Below are 19,565 nucleotides of genomic sequence, written 5' to 3' on the forward strand. Positions count from 1 at the left end.
ATACGGCCGGGTTAACTTATAAAGTGCAATTTTAAATTTCCCGCTAAACTTCCGGTTGAAAACGTCTATGTATGATGACGTATGCGCGTGACGTCAATGGTTGAAACGGAAGTATTGGTACCCCATTGAATCCAATACAAAACGCTCTGTTTTCATCCCAAAATTCCACAGTATTCTGGACATCTGTGTTGGTGAATCTTTTGCAATTTGTTTAATGAACAATGGAGACTGCAAAGAAGAAAGCTGTAGGTGCGATCGGTGTATTAGCGGCGGACTACAGCAACACAACCAGGAGGACTTTGAGATGGATAGCAGACGCGCTACCGTGAGTATAGCTTTGGCTTCCAAACATTTGATCGCTTGCCCGTACGTGCGTGTTGCTATGTGCATGTCACGTACGTAACTTTGGGGAAATATATGTTTCTTGCCGACTCTAATGGCGGCCGGGGTGTCGTCGAAAGCTGCAACGCCCGCCGCCGCCCCCCCGTAGCTAAGTTAGCTTCAATGGCGTCGTTAGCAACAGCATTGTTAAGCTTCGCCAAGCTGGAAATTATTAACCGTGTATTTACATGTCCATGGTTTAATAGTATTGTTGATCTTCTGTCTATCCTTCCAGTCAGGAGTTTATTTAATTTGTTTCTATCTGCATTTGAGCCCGATGCTATCACGTTAGCTCAGTAGCTAAAGAGCTTCGTCGATGTATTGTCGTGGAGATAAAAGTCACTGTGAATGTCCATTTCGCGTTCTCGACTCTCATTTTCAAGAGGATATAGTATCCGAGGTGGTTTAAAATACAAATCCGTGATCCACAATAGAAAAAGGAGAAAGTGTGGAATCCAATGAACCCTTGTACCTAAGTTACGGTCAGAGCGAAAAAAGATTTGTCCTGCACTGCACTGTAGTCCTTCACTCTCACTTTCCTCATCCACAAATCTTTCATCCTGGCTCAAATTAATGGGGTAATCGTCGCTTTCTCGGTCCGAATCTCTCTCGCTGTATTGTAAACAATGGGAAAATGCGAGGAGTCCTTCCTCCTGTGACGTCACGCTACTTCCGGTATAGGCAAGGCTTTTTTTTATCAGCGACCAAAAGTTGCGACCTTTATCGTTGTTGTTCTATACTAAATCCTTTCAGCAAAAATATGGCAATATCGTGAAATGATCAAATATGACACAAAGAATGGATCTGCTATCCCCGTTTAAATTTTTAAAAATTCATTTCAGTAGGCCTTTAAGGTTGATTTGGGACCCAAATAGGACAGATTCCGTTTTACCTAAGTGTATGGATAGCTTATAGTCAGCGAGCCAGGTGCAAATTCTACAGAACATGCCATATGTAGTATGTTGAAGAGGTTCATTTAGCCTACTAATGTGTATTTATAAATGTTATAAATGATAAATGGGTTATACTTGTATAGCGCTTTTCTACCTTCAAGGTACTCAAAGCGCTTTGACAGTATTTCCACATTCACCCATTCACACACTGATGGCGGGAGCTGCCATGCAAGGCGCTAACCAGCAACCATCAGGAGCAAGGGTGAAGTGTCTTGCCCAAGGACACAACGGACGTGACTAGGATGGTAGAAGGTGGGGATTGAACCCCAGTAACCAGCAACCCTCCGATTGCTGGCACGGCCACTCTACCAACTTCGCCACGCCGTCCCACGATTTATATAGCCTTCATCACCTCTGAAGGCTGCAGAAGCAAGATAGCCGAAACTTGTCAGGTACAAAACTTTACCTTACTAGCCTATATAAATCAACCATTTATAAATGCCATATGTAGGTCTGGGACAGTGTGTTAATGCAGTGGTCCCCAACCACCGGTCCGGGGACCGGCACTGGTCCGTGATGCATTTGCTACCTGGCCGCACAGAGACATTAAATAATGTATAACTTCTCATTTATAAAATATTTTCTCCTACTTAACTTTGGCCAGTCCCACCACACACACCATTAAGTTAGTTCATAGATGTATTATAAAACTCCTAATAGGAAGTCGCCATTTGCTATATTTCTTACATCTTTGTTACATGGGACAATGCACATTAATAAAACAAATAAAATGTAAAGGTGCCAAATCGTAGCCAAAAGCTGCAGGTTGATGTCCTAAGATCAGGGCGGATCAGGAACAAAGTGACCATAGTAGGTAAAGTGCATAAGGCAGATGGATAAGTGCTAAATTGTTGCATATAATAATTGTGCTGAAGGAAAAAAAATACACATCTTCTTTAGCCTAGTAAGTTAAAGTGCTGGTGTTATTGCACATCGTCCTATTACATAAGTAGTTAGTAGAGATGTCCGATAATGGCTTTTTTGCAGATATTCCGATATTGTCCAACTCTTAATTACCGATTCCGATATCAACCGATATATACAGTCGTGGAATTAACACATTATTATGCCTAATTTTGTTGTGATGCCCCGCTGGATGCATTAAACAATGTAACAAGGTTTTCCAAAATAAATCAACTCAAGTTATGGAAAAAAATGCCAACATGGCACTGCCATATTTATTATTGAAGTCACAATGTGCATTATTTTTTTTAATATGCCTCAAAACAGCAGCTTGGAATTTGGGACATGCTCTCACATGCCTGGTGCAAAAAAGGTTGGGGACCCCTGTGTTAATGCACATATTATACATTGCAGTACATTTACCATGTTTATCATAGTACTGTAGAGTACATACAACAAATATCCAAAAGAAAATGCAGTAAATGACAATCAAACTTTATTTACATAGCACTTTTCATGCACTTTTCAAGTATTTTACACCAAAAATAAGAAGAGAAGAAAACACACGCACATACAGCACTGTTGACAATAACAAAACAAGGCATGGCACTGAGGATTGAAGAAAATTGCCACCTTTGAGGCGTCACAATGGAGAATAACTAAAAGTAATTCCATTTAGAAAATAATATAGTAAAATATATGAAAAATAAATTATGAGTAATACAATAATAAACTAGGTGAGGCAATTCCTAAAGGAATTGTGTGTGAATGCTCAAATGCTGACGTTAAACTGAAATCCTGGGGGAAAAAATTTGAGTTTTTGAAGTAGAGCACACAATTACTGAACAGGCTGAATATTTTGAAGTTGGAACGGTTTGAATCAGATGAAAAATGTGGGAATTGTGGAACTTTGAAGAATGTCCCATTGATTTAAATGGGAATTTCCAAAAAAATTTGGAATTTTAAATAATGTAACAAGGTTTTCCAGAATAAATCAACTCAACTCATGAAAAAAATGCCAACATGGCACTGCCATATTTATTGAAGTCACAAAGTGCATTATTTTTTTTAACATGCCTGGCGGGCGGGGGGTGTATATTGTAGCGTCCCGGAAGAGTTAGTGCTGCAAGGGGTTCTGAGTATTTGTTCTGTTGTGTTTATGTTGTGTTACGGTGCGGATGTTCTCCCGAAATGTGTTTGTCATTCTTGTTTGGTGTGGGTTCACAGTGTGGCGCATATTTGTAACAGTGATATAGTTGTTTATACGGCCACCCTCAGTGTGACCTGTATGGCTGTTGACCAAGTATGCCTTGCATTCACTTGTGTGTGTGAAAAGCCGTAGGTATTATGTGATCGGGCCGGCCATAGTGGCTAAATTCTGCCTCACTGTGGGTTTCTGTTCTGGTATTTGGTAAAGAGACCTCTTAAGAGGACCACATAATCCACAAGGGTTGATACGGTAATAGCAGGTCAGATGGATAAGAAGGCGCAACAACACTTTAAAAGCGGACGGAAAATATTGCAGTTTTACTAGCATCCAGTTGTGCCTAATATTTTGACCAGTGACCGCCCATGTGTAAGGCGACCTCAGGTGTTGAATCACGCAAGACTCCCTTTTTTATTGTTTTCACAATTACTTCATCACAGTCTTGTCTTATTTATTTGCTCTAATTACAGAGCCATGGAAGCAACAGACGCAGCTTCACCCGCCACCACCACCACCACCCAGAAACCTCCGCCTCCCTGTCACGGCGGCCACTCCCACGGTCTCCTGGAGTGGCGTCGGCGGGTCCGGTCGGAGTACATGCGCCTTCGCCAGTTGAAGCGCTTTAAGAAAGCCGAGCAGGTCAAGGTGGGCTTAGGACACGGTTTTGTTTTAAAGGGACGTCCTTTGTAGTGTTGTGAAATGTTGCCGCTTTCCAGGGCGTCTTTGTGGCCAACCGGCTAAAGATTGAGGAGCAGAGCAACGTCCTGAATGAAGAATGGTCCAAACTCAGGATCCAGTCTGTCCCCTTGTCGACATCGAGTGGACCTACGGCAACTAAGAAGGTACACTGGAGGACAGGCCCACTCTGCTAGTCAAAGATGTTCTATATCAGGGATGTCAAACGTACGGCCCGTGGGCCGGATCAGGCCCGCGAACAGGTTTTATGCGGCCCGCGTGATGAGTTTGCCAAGTATTAAAGTATTTTGAAAGAAAGAAACTGCTGTTCTAAATGTGTCCACTGGATGTCACAATAGCATTTCTGTTAGGACTAGCAAGAAGTACAAAGTAAAGTGTGGCGTCTTCCTCTCCCTCGACCGAAATGAAACAGAAAAAATCTTGGGTTTTATGTCTTCTGCTTCAAACACATCGTTATTTGGCTCCCTTACTCCCCCATCATGTCCGTCAAAAACGAGAAAACTTAACCCTTCTGAATAGTTTTTACCTCCGTTTCTTACGGTTTGTTGAGTTAGCACTGGATTGATACGTGGACATGACAAAGGAGGTATTTAATACCTAGAAGAGTTTACACGTGTTTGTTGTTCAATCTTTAAAGTTTAATCCTAGCTTTGTAGATACACCGAGACAAAGTCTAAGCTCATTGGTTTTTTTTAAGCTGCACCAATTTCCTCAGAATTTTCAACAAACTTGAAGTGATTTGTCCAGAGGATTATCTGTGATTTGTACGTTTTCAGAATGTGCTTGTTCTATTTTTGGCCAAAGTAAAACGAAGAAAACAACCCAGAGTTGTCTTTATTTTTAAGTTATCATGCCATGATTTTACCATTCCGGCCCACTTGGTAATAGATTTTCCTCCATGCGGCCCCTGAGCTGAAATGAGTTTGACACCCCTGTTCTATATGAACATGAGCACTCTGCTGTTTTAAAGTACATTGTGCAAAAAGGCTAGTCAAAGATCCTCTATAAAACAGGAGCCCTCTACTGTTTTTGAGTACCTACTGCAAAAACTCTAGTCACAGATCCTCTCAATGACAGGAGCACTCTGCTTTATTTTGGAACCTTCTGCACATAGATCCTCTAAATCAGTGGTCCCCAACCACTGGGCCGCGGCCCGGTACCGGTCCGTGGCCCGGTACCGGTCCGTGGACCGATTGGTACCGGGCCGCGGCCGCACAAGAAATTAAAAAAAAAAAAAAAAATTTTTTTTTTTAAATTTTTTTTTAATTAAATCAACATAAAAAACACAATATATACATTATATATCAATATAAATCAATACAGTCTGCAGGGATACAGTCCGTAAGCACACATGATTGTATTTCTTTATGACAAAAAAAAATTAAAAAAATTACTTTAAGAGACATTTTAGCTTTTATATTTTATAAGATATATTTTTTGTAAGAACCACAATTAATAAATATAATTCAGTGAATAACTTATTGTTCAAATCTGTATATAAATATGTACATAAAGTGTTGTAATTATATTGTAAAATGGATGGATGGACGTTTAAAACAAAACTTTTATTATTAATTAGTAAGTATACATTTTTTGAGCCTTTTTAGAAAAAATCATATCATTGTAGTAAATTATGCAAATTACTCGATGATGTCATGGTGACCACGCTCATAGCCACGCCCACCGCCACGCCCCTACCACCACAGGTATCTTGGCAGTTTATGGGAAACACTGAATGCGCTGTTGTTTTAAAGTCCTTTAAAAATGTGTTTCAAAGATCCTCTATGTGATAGAAAAAGTGCTCTGCTGTTTTTAAGTACTGTACTGTGAAAAAGCTAGCCAAAGATCCTCTCTGTGACAGTAGGAGCATTATGCTGTTTTTAAGTACTGCAATAACGCTAGGCAAAGATCCTCTTAAGTGACAGGTTGAGTACATTGCTGTTTTCAGGTACTGTAAAGTGCTAGTCAAAGATCCCTTGTATGATAGGGTGAGTGCTTTTCTTGTTTTAAATATTGTAAAAATGATTGCCAAAGATCCTCCAAGTGACAGGTTGAGCACATTGCTGTTTTCAAGTACTGTAAAGTGCTAGTCAAAGATCCTTTGCTGGTCAGGGGAGTGCTTATCTTTTTTTAAGTATTGTAACGACGCCCAAGATCCCTGAATGACAGGAGGAGCGCTTTTCTTTTTTAAATAAACTTGCTATAGATCCTCCAGGTGACAGTAGGAATGCGCTGTTGTTTTAAAGTCCTTTAAAAATGCGTGTCAAAGATCCTCTATGTGATAGGAAGAGTGCTCTGCTGTTTTTAAGTACTGTACTGTAAAAATGCTAGCCAAAGATCCTCTCTGTGACAGGAGGAGTGTTATGCTGTTTTCAAGTACTGCAATAACCCTAGGCAAAGATCCTCTTAAGTGACAGGTTGAGCATATTGCTGTTTTCAAGTACTGTAAAGTGCTAGTCAAAGATCCCTTGCATGATAGGGTGAGCGCTTATCTTGTTTTAAATATTGTAAAAATGCTCGCCAAAGATCCTCTGAATGACTTGGAAGAGTGTTCTGCTGTTTTTAAGTACTGTAAAAATGTGTGTCACAGATCCTCTGTGTGACTACCTCCCCCATTTATACTCATTCACACAAAAGGGTTGTTTCTTTCTGTTATTAATATTTCTGGTTCCTACATTATACATCAATATAGATCAATGCAGTCTGCAGGGATACAGTCCGTAAGCACACATGATTGTATTTTTTTATGACAAAAAAAAAAAAAAAAGTTCTGTAAAACCGCTAGCCACAGATCCTCTATCTCACAGGTGTCAAACTCAAGGCCCGGTGTTAAACTCAAGGATTTGGTCTGCGACATCATTTTATCTGGAAATTATGTGTCAATAAAGTACTTAATATTTTCTCATTAAATGTAATGGGTTTTTTTCATTTTGACAGAAAAACTATACGTACTGCTTGAAATTGCATACATTTTAAACTTTAATAGTATCCAATATTGCAACAAATATTACAGTATATTATCAAACTTTCCAAACATGTTTTTGTCTAAATAAAAACACTTAAAGGCCTACTGAAAGGATTTTTTTTTTTTATTTAAACGGGGATAGCAGATCCATTCTATGTGTCATACTTGATCATTTCGCGATATTGCCATATTTTTGCTGAAAGGATTTAGTAGAGAACATCGACGATGAAGTTCGCAACTTTTGGTCGCTGATAAAAAAAGGCTTGCCTGTACCGGAAGTAGCGTGACGTCGCAGGTTGAAGGGCTCCTCACATTTCCCCATTGTTTACACCAGCAGCGAGAGCGACTTGGAGCGAGAAAGCGACGATTACCCCATTAATTTGAGCAAGGATGAAAGATTTGTGGATGAGTAACGTAAGAGTGAAGGACTAGAGTGCAGTGCAGGACTTTCTTTTTTCGCTCTGACCGTAACTTAGGTACAAGGGCTCATTGGATTCCACACTCTCTCATTTTTCTATTGTGGATCACGGATTTGTATTTCAAACCACCTCGGATACTATATCCTCTTGAAAATCAGAGTCGAGAACGCAAAATGGACATTGACGGTGACTTTTATTTCCACGACATTACATCGGTAAAGCACTTTAGCTACGGAGCTAACGTGATAGCATCGGGCTTAAATGCAGATATAGAAACAAAAGAAATAAACCCCTGACTGGAAGGATAGACAGAAAATCAACAATACTATTAAACCATGGACATGCAACTACACGGTTAATGCTTTCCAGCCTGGCGAAGCTTAACAATGCTGTTGCTAACGACGCCATTGAAGCTAACTTAGCTACGGGACCTCACAGAGCTATGCTAAAAACATTAGCTATCCACCTACGCCAGCCCTCATCTGCTCATCAACACCCGTGCTCACCTGCGTTCCAGCGATCGACGGTGCGACAAAGGACTTCACCCGATCATTTATGCGGTCGGCGGCTAGCGTCGGATAGCGCGTCTACTATCCAACTCAAAGTCCTCCTGGTTGTGTTGCTGCAGCCAGCCGCTAATACACCGATCCCACCTACAGCTTTCTTCTTTGCGGTCTCCATTGTTCATTAAACAAATTGCAAAAGATTCCCCAACACAGATGTCCAGAATACTGTGGAATTTTGCGATGAAAACAGAGCTTTTTGTATTGGATCCGTTTCAACCATTGACGTCACGTGCATACGTCATCATATCTAGACGTTTTCAACCGGAAGTTCCCCGGGAAATTTAAAATTGCACTTTATAAGTTAACCCGGCCGTAGTGGCATGTGTTGCAATGTTAAAATTTCATCATTGATATATAAACTATCAGACTGCGTGGTCGGTAGTAGTGGGTTTCAGTAGGCCTTTAACTTTACAGCAAACTACCCATCAAATTAATAAAAATGACAATAAATTGTACGTTGTTCTTTACAGCATATTACTGTAAATTGAAAAAAAAAAACTACTACTGTTTTTTGCGTTAAAATTCTGTTGACTGAGCTGCCAGTTATTGACTGTAAAATCTATGGTTGTTGTTTTCAACGGTGTATTACTGTAAATGGAAAAACGATAATTAGATTTTACGGTAGAAAAACTGCCTTAGCATCTAAAAATAAATCGACCAGCCAAAAGCCACTTGGTGTCAGTGTTGCTCTAAACATATTCAAAGGATGAGTACTTTTTCTTTATTTTAGTTGTATTTGATATACCTGAATGACAGTAGAAAAGTGGTTAGAAAACATTGCCTGGGTAGTTAGAAGAGCTTCTATTATGGCCAGTAAAAATTAGCATTTTATGTGTTGTTGTGTAAATTAATGTTGTGCCTACTTTTGTCTTTTTTTTAAGAAATGCTTGCCCTTTTTTCCAGATGTGCACCGTGGAGTCTGGCTTCCCGGGATTCAAAGTTCAAGCCGTCGCCATGAAGACTCTGTCCACTGTGGCGGCAATCCCCTTCATGTACTCCTGGTCGCCTCTGCAGCACAACTTTATGGTAAATAAAACGCACAACTGCCGTCAAGGGCCATAGCATTAGGTACATCGAAGTGATCTCCAATACAAAACGTAAAAAAATTAAGCATTTTTTTAGACCTGAGGTTATACTTTTGTCATAAAAGGTTACATAAGTGTCATTTACCAACATTTGCACTACTCGCGATTGTGGCCTCATTCAATTTTTGCTGTTTTGAAATCCATGAGAAAAATGATGCAGCTGCCCAGTGGGATACATGGTGGTGCATTCCAACATACCTTTTGTAAAAAACAATATTTTGATAAAACTCTTGCATTGGGCTTGTGCATGGGTTCCTAATGTCTTGGCCTTGTGAGTGTTTAGGTAAGGCAAGTTTATTTATAGAGCACTATTCGTACACCGGACAATTTAAAGTGCTTTACAGAAAATTACAAAAAGGCAAAAATATAAAATAATCATACAACTAATTATAATTCAAAATAAAAAACATTAAAATAAAACAATAAAATACTTTCAGTTGTCTTATGCACAATTAAATAAAATTATTTTCAACCTGGATTTAAACATTGCCAACATTGAGGTCTGTCTCACATCTTCTGAAATACTATTCCAAATTTTAGGAGCATAAAACTAAAACACAGCCTCACCATGTTTGGTCCTGCCTCTGGGCACCAGCATGAGACCACAGAGCTGCATATGGTTCATATGGTTTTAACATGTCAGAGATGTATTTTGGCACACCATGAAAAGACTTGTGTACCAAGAGAGACGTTTTAAGGCTATTCTCCGAGCAACAAGAAAAGCCAGTGCAGTGCTTAGGTATATCCTGGTTCTAGTTTGGACTCGAGCAGCAGCATTTTGGATGTACTGCAGCCACTATACAGCTCGTTTAGCGAGCCCCAGTGGTAGGGCCATTACAGTAGTCTAACCTGCTGGAGACAAAGGCAGTGTTTCCCACACATTCATTTATTTGTGGCGGCCCGCCACGAAAGAATTACGTCCGCCACAAATACAAATAAAAAATAAAAAAATATTATGTTTTGTTTTGTTTTTTTGTTTTGTTTAGTTTTTTTGTCCTGTCCAGCTTCTCAGGCAAATCATATAGTTGATGTAGATGCCCATATAGGCTGTTCAGATTTACTTTACAAAAGAGAAGTGTAGGATACTTCTCTTGTTGCCTTATTTGTATTTGACCACTACTGTTTTCTGTTTATTTGTTACTGACTGTGGCAGGACACCTCTGCCTCTGTTTCACTTTATGTTGCTGGTAAATAATATGGTTGTAGTAGTAGGCTAAAGTTAAATTATTTAGTATGCACTAATTAAAGGGGCAGAGCTTTAAGAGACATTTTAGCTTTTATATTTTATAAGATATATTTTTTGTAAGAACCACAATTAATAAATATATTTCAGTGAATAACTTATTGTTCAAATCTGTATATATAAATATGTACATAAAGTGTTGTAATTATATTGTAAAATGGATGGACGTTTAAAACAAAACTGTTATTATTAATTAGTAAGTATACATTTTTTTGAGCCTTTTTAGAGAAAATCATATCATTGTAGTAAATTATGCAAATTACTCGATGTCATGGTGACCACGCCCATAGCCACGCCCCCACCGACATAGGTATCTTGGCAGTTTATGGGAAACACTGCAAAGGCATGGATTATAGTCTTTCTAAGTTTGATTTAGACATTATTCCTCTGATTTTGGCAATGTTTTTCAGGTGGTAAAAAGCTGTTGATGTTATTGACTTAATGTGGCTGTTAAAGTTCAAGTCTGAGTCCTAACCTGATCATTAGGTTTCATTTTACCATGAATTGATTAGTGTGGACCCCGACTTAAACAAGTGGAAAAACGTATTCGGGTGTTACCATTTAGTGGTCATTTGTACGGAATATGTACTGTACAGTGCAATCTATTAATAAAAGTTTCAATCAATCAAAGTGAGATAGTCTCAAGGTGACTAATACTAGTTTCTCTTTGCTTCTAAGGGCCAAAGACAAAGATTTTGCCTGTCAGTGACGTGTAGTTTTAAATGTCACCTGCATAGTTGTGGTAGGGCACATTGAAGCTGCGTATTAGCTGGCCTACTGGCAGCATGTACAAGTTGAACAATAGGGGTACCAGAATCGAGCCCTGAGGAACCCCACAGGTCATAGCCATTTGGTCAGAGACACAGTTACCAATTTCAACAAAGTATGTCCTATGATCAAGATAGGACTTGAACCAGTTAAGAACGGAACCAGATATTCCAACCCAAATTTTTAACCTCTGTATTGAAATAGTACGGTCAACTGTGTCAAAGGCAACGCTCAGGTCCAGCAAAACCTAGACTCAGACTTTTCCTGCGTCTTTGTTCAGGCAAATATAATTTGTCACCTTGATCAGAGCTGTTTCGGTGCTGTGGTGGGGCTTAATGCCCTATTGGAAAGAATCAAAACACATTGTCAAACAGTAGAAAGTCACTAACTTGTTGGTATACAACTTTTTCTAGGACTTGGCCCAAAAATGTCAGGTTTGATACGGGCCCATAGTTGTTCAGTGCTGTGTCATCAAGACTACCCTTCTTTAAGAGGGGCTTAATGAAAGCAGTTTTTAAGGCCTTTGGAAATGTTCCAGTAGGAAGTGAGATGCTAACTAGATGAGAAATGTGTGGTAACAAACTGCTCAGCAAAGACTTTAGACATCTAGTGGGTAACTCATCAAGGCAGCATGTTGATAGACTCAGACTGTGGATGATCTCTTCTACTGTTTTGTCAGTGACATGAGTCAAATGTGCCAGCTTTAGTTGACTGGCTGTCTGCAGAGTAGCTATTTGTTTCCCAGGAATTATTGCATTTTGAATGCCTTGAACTTTATCATGAAAGAATATTGCAAACTCATTGCACTTTGATATAGAAATGAGTTTTATTGGAAGTGAAATTGGAGGATTTATTTATCTGTTTACTTTAGCAAACAGGACATGAGAGTTGTTACTAAAGTTTGTGATCTCAGGGCATTCAATCGATCACAATTGGACTGTTCGGTTTGTTTTTTGAAGATGTTTTGCCTCTCATCCAAGTAGGCTTCATCAGTACATGCTTATAGACTTAGATCTAGTCGAGAGGCAGATATGCCCCACATATAAAACTGTCTTTTCAACCATTCCTAAAAGACTCTGCAATTTAGCCTGCAACAAATAACAGGAGTTTGAAACATTCTGGTCACAGATGCTCATTTATGCCATTTGTTTCCAACTGAATGTAATGCTAACGTGGGTGATTCCGACTATTTTTGGAGGTTAGTGGTCAATCCACTGCGATCGTTCTGCCACACAATACCTCAATGCTAACTAGAGGAAATTATACTTCAACAACTGTCGTTGGCATTGACAGTAGGATTGCTTGTTTGCATTTCGACAGTTGTTTTTCTCGCTACGATAGGGCAAAACCATCCTTGCCCAGACACACTTTCCTGGTATTGCAGTATAAATATTCAGGGTTTTGGCACCAGCGGCTAGACTAGATTTGACCAATCTAAGTCTAAGACTCGATCTGACCAAATCTAAGAATATGAGCATGAACTGATGTCGATAGAAAAGCGCTATATAAATCTAATCCATTATTATTATTATTATTATTATTATTATTAAAGGCCTACTGAAACCCACTACTACCGACCACGCAGTCTGATAGTTTATATATCAATGATGAAATCTTAACATTGCAACACATGCCAATACGGCCGGGTTAACTTATAAAGTGCAATATTAAATTTCCCGGGAAATATCCGGCTGAAAACTTCTCGGTATGATGACGTTTGCGCCTGACGTCACGGGTTGAAGCAGACATTTTGGAATAGCACGGTGGCCAGCTTAAGTCGTCTGTTTTCATCACATAATCCCACAGTATTCTGGACATCTGTGTTGGTGAATCTTTTGCAATTTGTTTAATGGACAATGAAGACAAAGCTGTAGGTGGGATCGGTGTATTAGCGGCTGGCTACAGCAACACAACCAGGAGGACTTTGAGCTGGATAGCGGACGCGCTATCCGACGCTAGCCGCCGACCGCACCGATGATCGTGGTGAAGTCCTTCGTCGCGCCGTCGATCGCTGGAACGCAGGTGAGCATGGGTGGTGATGAGCAGATGAGGGCTGGCGTAGGTGGAGAGCTAATATTTTTAACATAGCTCTGTCGAGGTCCCGTAGCTAAGTTAGCTTCAATGGCGTCGTTAGCAACAGCATTGCTAGGCTTCGCCAGGCTGGACAGCATTAACCGTGTGGTTACAGGTCCAGGGTTTGGTTCGGTGTCTCCTGATAGTAGAAGTAAAAATAGTATTGTTGATCTTCTGTCTATCCTTCCAGTCTGGGGCTTATTTCTTCTGTTTCTATCCGCAGTTAAGCACGATGCTGTCACGTTTGCTCCGAAGCTAAAGTGCTTCACCGATGTATTGTCGTGGAGATAAAAGTCACTGTGAATGTCCATTTCGCGTTCTCGACTCTCATTTTCAAGAGGACATAGTATCCGAGGTGGTTTAAAATACATATCCGTGATCCACAATAGAAAAAGGAGAAAGTGTGGAATCCAATGAGCCCTTGTACCTAAGTTACGGTCAGAGCAAAAAAAGATACATCCTGGCGTCCTGCACAGCACTCTAGTCCTTCACTCTCACTTTCCTCATCCACAAATCTTTCACCCTCGCTCAAATTAATGGGGTAATCGTCGCTTTCTCGGTCCAAATCGCTCTCGCTGCTGGTGTAAACAATGTGCAGATGTGAGGAGCTCTTCAACCTGTGACGTCACGCTACTTCCGGTACAGGCAAGGCTTTTTTTATCAGCACCAAAAGTTGCGAACTTTATCGTCAATGTTCTCTACTAAATCCTTTCAGCAAAAATATGGCAATATCGCGAAATGATCAAGTATGACACATAGAATGGATCTGCTATCCCCGTTTGAATAAGAAAATCTCATTTCAGTAGGCCTTTAAGCCGACTTGGATCAGAAGCAAAACGTCTTCTAAGGCAAACCAAACAGTCCAGTTGTGATCGATTGAATGCCCTGAGAATGCAATGACCTGCATGAATGCGAACGTCCATTGACATCAAGTTTATGATGATTTCAGAACAATATGTTTTTATAGTAGTCCTTCATTTTGATAATGCTTTTTCACTAAAAAAAAATTTTTTTATTACTATAATCATTGCTGTACTGCCCTTTATTTGTGTTAGGTGGAGGATGAGACATTTCTGCACAACATTCCTTACATGGGTGACGAGGTGCTGGAGCAGGACGAGGCCTTCCTGGAAGAGCTGATTGACAACTACGATGGTGTCCATGGCGACAGAGGTAAATCATTAATGTTGAATGATATCATCTGGCTATCAACCGTGCTTCTGTACTGATGTCATGTTCCAGAGGGGGGGTTCATTAGCGACGAGATCTTTAAGGAGCTGGTGGAGGCCCTCAGCCAGTACTCTGACCACGAGGATGACGACAAGGAGGAAGCGGCGCCCGACGGGGCGATAAAGAAGGAGGACGAACGAGCCATGAGGCGCAGCTCGGCGGAAGGTTCTGAGGAGACCAAACCGCCGTTCATCAGGAGGAAGAGGAGGAGCGCTGTTGAGGGTGAATATTTTTCATTCAGACTTTGTCCTGTGAGGGAGAGAGAGCGGAAAAAACGGCAACAAGGCCGCCACTGTTTGTCTTTGTTGCCGTATCGCCACCGCAGGTCACTCTGCCACTGGCGTTTGTGTCCCCACAGGAACCTGTCCTCTATGACATAACTCTTTTATGACTCATAATTCAGTTGTTTTATTTCAAATATATGAACATGTAAGATCATTGAAATAAACTAGATGGGCATTCAGTCAGGCACAAAAAAAAAACCCTAAGGAGCCTCCTATCCTAAAGGTGGCGGTAAAGTCCGCTATATTGCCGGTTTTGCCGCTTTATTATCCCCCCCAAAAAAATATTATTTTGAAAACACATCCAGGTGTAAATGCTTTTTGTATTGAGATAAACCAAAATATACATATTTTGGGTAACAGTAGATGTTATGAAGTTACATATATGATAATAAAAATGATTGTACAAATACATATACATGTATGGTTTATGATATACTTTAAATTAAATCAGCAAAAAAAAAAATTCTTCTAAAAATGTTATGAATATAACATTATGAAGTTAAATATATGATGAACATAAAATTATTAGCACACATATTTATATATAAGTGTATAGTTTATAATGTAATATAATTTTAATGAAATCTTTAAAAAACATAATTTGGGGAAAACATTTAGAAGAGATTTGTACATAGCAATATACAACATTATGAAGATAAGCATACGATGAACATAATTATTAGTACAAATATTAGAACAAAATAATAGATTCACATCCAAATTGTGATTTTTATTCATACTGATTTTAAATAAAATAATAATTTTCAAAAATCGACTTGAAAAAAAAAAAAAATATATATATATATATATTGGTTTACTTTTTTTTTCCAAGAGTACATTTTTAAAAATACGTTTTCCAGGCTATTTCCATGCAACCAGAAGGAGCTTTTCTAAACTGTAACATGTTTTTAAAAAGTTAAAAAATTAAAGGTAAAAAAAAAATCTGTGTTTAAAAATGTTGTGTTTTAAAACTCAGTGTTTTAGAACACAGCAACAAGCCTGAGAGGCTTGTGTCAGACGGAGGCAAAGTTTAGCAGAACAGTGATAGTATATCTTATAAGAGGATATTCTTTGCCCTTCGCTTTAATATTTTGCCGTGTTTGTTGCATCTTTTATCGTTCTTGCTCGATTGTAAAAGATATCGATCAAGGAGGTGGTCTGCAGTAGAGGAGCAACGTTCGATATTCTCAATATTCAGTGTTTTATTGTTCATAGTTAAGACTGTAAATCCCACATTCTGAGTATCTTACTTAGTAAAAAAATTAACTGTCATTCCTTTTTTGAGATGGTCTGTTATAACGTTTTTAGTATTATTGTGTGAGCGCTTATACCATTGTGTGATCAACTTTTATCCTTTGCAAAATCTTGGGATTTGTTCAGTAATGCACAGCAACCTCCACTGTTTAAAGTGTTCATAAAAATGGTATAGAAAAAAAAAAGGACAGATCAGCTCTGGTGATATGAATGACATCTTCTTGCAGGACTTGGTCTGGGATGGTATGGGGGTGTATTAGTACCCAAGGCATGGGTAACTTACACATCTGTAAGTATTAATGCTGGAAGGTACATACAGAATTTGGAGCAACATATTTGCCATCCAAGCAAGGTCTTTTTCATGGACGCCCCTGCTTATTTCAGTAAGACAATGCCAAGTCACATTCTGCACGTGTTACAACAGCGTGGCTTCGTAGTTAACAGTGCGGGTACTATAAGGGTCTGCCTATAGTCCAGACCTGTCCCCCATTGAAAATGTGTGGCGCATTATGAAGCGTCAAATACCACAGCGGAGACTCAGGACTGTTTAGCAACTTAAGCTGTACATCAAGCAAGAATGGGAAATAATTCCACCTGAAAAGCTTAATAAAATGGTCTCCTCAGTTCCCAAACGTTTACTGAGTGTTGTTAAAAGGAAAGGCCATGTAACACAGTGGTAAAAATGCCCCAGTGCCAACTTTTTTACAATGTGTTGCTGCCATTAGATTCTAAGTAAATGATTATTTGCAAAAAAAAATTTAAGTTTCTCAGTTTGAACATTAAATATCTTGTCTTTGCAGTCTATTCAATTGAATATAAGTTGAAAATGATTTGCAAATCGTTGAATTCTGTTTTCATTTTCCATTTACACAATGAGCCAACTTCACTGGTTTTGTGTTTTGTATATGTATGTATGTATATATTTATGTATGTATAAATATGTATATACAATGTGTATATATCAATATGTATGGATGTGTATATATGTAGCTTACAGTATACCTTGAATTAAAAAAAAAGCAAATTACAAAATGTTATATTTTGTAATGTACATTAAATTTGCAGACTTTTACTTATTTATATTTTCTGAAAAGAAACAAATTGTTATAAGACAAATAATTGAATAAATACAAACGATTTAAATTCAAATCAAATTGCACTTAATTTATATGAATACATTGCATATAAATACATAATTAATATCCATAATTAACAGAGCAGCAGGATTAAAGTGTAAAACTAATTGCAGCCCTATATTTTATTTGATGACAGACCCAATGAACAGTATGTGAGAAACTATCAAAGCCAAATTTTGCTAGCAAACACACTATTGCGTCTTATTTCCTTCATATTCACCCTCACCATGTGTCTGGAAGACCCGATAAAATGCAGTTGTGATTCAGTAGCAGAACCTGTCACAAATGTCTCTTGTGTGTCTTTTCCCAAATAGTGCGGGACCCGTCCAGCTGTAAGAAGATCCCCAGCGACAAGATCTTCACAGCCATCGCCTCCATGTTTCCGTACAAGGGCACCACGGAGGAACTGAAGGAAAAGTAAGAGAGAAAAACGAGAGTGGTACACAATGCTGAATGGGGTTGTTGCTTAGTGTTCACTGTGGAGGGGCAAGCATTCGGGTGGGTCATTAAGCAGCCACTAAAAAGAGCTTGACTTGCAAATAAAGACGCAAGCTCCTCTCACCTTCCTCTAGGTACAAAGACCTCCTGGAGCCCCCGAGCCCGGTCAAGCTGCCCCCTCTGTGTACCCCCAGCCTGGACGGGCCCTTCGCAAAGTCTGTGCAGAGGGAGCAGTCGCTGCACTCCTTCCACACGCTCTTCTGCAGGCGATGCTTCAAATACGACTGCTTCCTGCACCGTAAGTGCTTAAAGTGCTGTTTAGGTTGGCATCATTTAGCTAATCTTGGCAATCTGTGTGGCAGAGGGGGCGTGGCCCTGGCGGTTTCAGTATGACATCATCGTATAATTTGCACAATTGTCTATGAAGCCTACAAATGAAAATAATTAAGTAAAACATGTACTTTTATACTTAAAGACAAATCTGTGTTATTGCTATCAACATACACTATATTGCCAAAAATATTTGGCCACCCATCCAAATGATCAGAATCAGGTGTTTTAATCACTTGGCCCGGCCACAGGTGTATAAAATCAAGCACTTAGGCATGGAGACTGTTTCTACAAACATTTGTGAAAGAATGGGCCGCTCTCGGTGATTTCCTGCGTGGAACTGTCATAGGATGCCACCTGTGCAACAAATCCAGTCATGAAATTTCCTCGCTCTTAAATATTCCAAAGTCAACTGTCGGCTTTTGTTTGTTTGGGAACAACAGCAACTCAGCCACGAAGTGGTAGGCCACGTAAACTGACAGAGAGGGGTCAGCGGATGCTGAAGCGCATAGTGCAAAGAGGTCGCCGACTTTCTGCACAGTCAGTTGCTACGGAGCTGCAAACTTCATGTGACCTTCCAATTAGCCCACGTACAGTACGCAGAGGGCTTCATGGAATGAGTTTCCATGGCCGAGCAGCTGCATCTAAGCCAGGGGTGGGCAATTAATTTTTACCGGGGGCCGCATGAGCAACCCGAGCACTGCTGGAGGGCCACATCGACAATATTTCAATTAAATTTTGCTCAATATTATTTTTGATATATACCGTAAGATTAATAATAATAATAATAATAATTAATAATAATAGTAAAACTTCAACATAGTGTGTGTAACAGCATTCCATGACTAATATAAATAAATTAACATTAATAATAAATGACAGTAAAAAAAGCACACGTATGACTGAGAAGTCATAGTGTAACTTTGTGTGGTGTTTGAGTTGTCCGACTTTTTGTGTGGCCATAAACGCACCAGTGGTTTAGTGTTATGCGTGTTGGTGACAGATGACAAGTTGGTTTTGGCCTGGTTTGTACGGCAGAAAATTACTAGTTTTTTGAGATAGAAGTGTTTTACTCATGTTTTTGGTGTGGTTATGTCCGAATATAAACAGTTTTGCTCAATAAAGTGATCAATATAATTCCTGTCCTCGAAGCATCGATAGACGTTACAATAATTGAACGGTGTTGACGAACACCGTTAGGGCCGCTTGTTGTCACTGTCACTCAAAGTTGCATTGCGAAATTACACAGAATAAACGTCTTTATTTTGTTTAGAATTCAGATGGGATTTGATTTGGTGCGCGGCATATATTTGCTGTGCGCAGCGGACGCTTGAGCAGTGCGCAATTGCGCAGGCACGCACCTTAGAGGGAACGTTGCTTGGCAGTCCATGTCTTGTTGAAAACACGCCATTCCTCATCAACTTTTCTCTTTTTAGCGTCTCGGGTGTAAACCGTGCATCACTTGTCGCTACATGTGCACCTTCACTCGCAGGTTACACACGGACACACGCCCATAAATAATAATTTTCAAAATAAAAGCATCACAGTTGTATTGCACACACGACATAGATGTTTTTTCAACTTTATTTTGTAATTTGTGATTGCAGCTGTTCACATTCACTCACAATCACGCA

At 39.5% G+C, this 19,565-nt stretch overlaps 1 protein-coding gene across 1 annotated transcript in view; it reads left to right on the plus strand.

The window, feature by feature from the left end:
• The first annotated feature begins 206 nt into the window (after positions 1-206).
• ezh1 (enhancer of zeste 1 polycomb repressive complex 2 subunit) overlaps positions 207-19,565 on the plus strand; it is an 83,426-nt gene continuing 64,067 nt past the window's right edge. Inside the window, exons 1-8 of the mRNA XM_062050024.1 lie at positions 207-325; positions 3,915-4,089; positions 4,161-4,286; positions 8,994-9,116; positions 14,315-14,432; positions 14,502-14,711; positions 17,478-17,580; positions 17,736-17,899. Of these exons, the coding sequence (XP_061906008.1) occupies positions 222-325; positions 3,915-4,089; positions 4,161-4,286; positions 8,994-9,116; positions 14,315-14,432; positions 14,502-14,711; positions 17,478-17,580; positions 17,736-17,899 (1,123 nt within the window). The 5' untranslated portion in view covers positions 207-221. The remainder of the gene's footprint in view (positions 326-3,914; positions 4,090-4,160; positions 4,287-8,993; positions 9,117-14,314; positions 14,433-14,501; positions 14,712-17,477; positions 17,581-17,735; positions 17,900-19,565) is intronic.

Source organism: Entelurus aequoreus, linkage group LG06, assembly GCF_033978785.1.
Source record: "Entelurus aequoreus isolate RoL-2023_Sb linkage group LG06, RoL_Eaeq_v1.1, whole genome shotgun sequence".
Taxonomy (NCBI): domain Eukaryota; kingdom Metazoa; phylum Chordata; class Actinopteri; order Syngnathiformes; family Syngnathidae; genus Entelurus; species Entelurus aequoreus.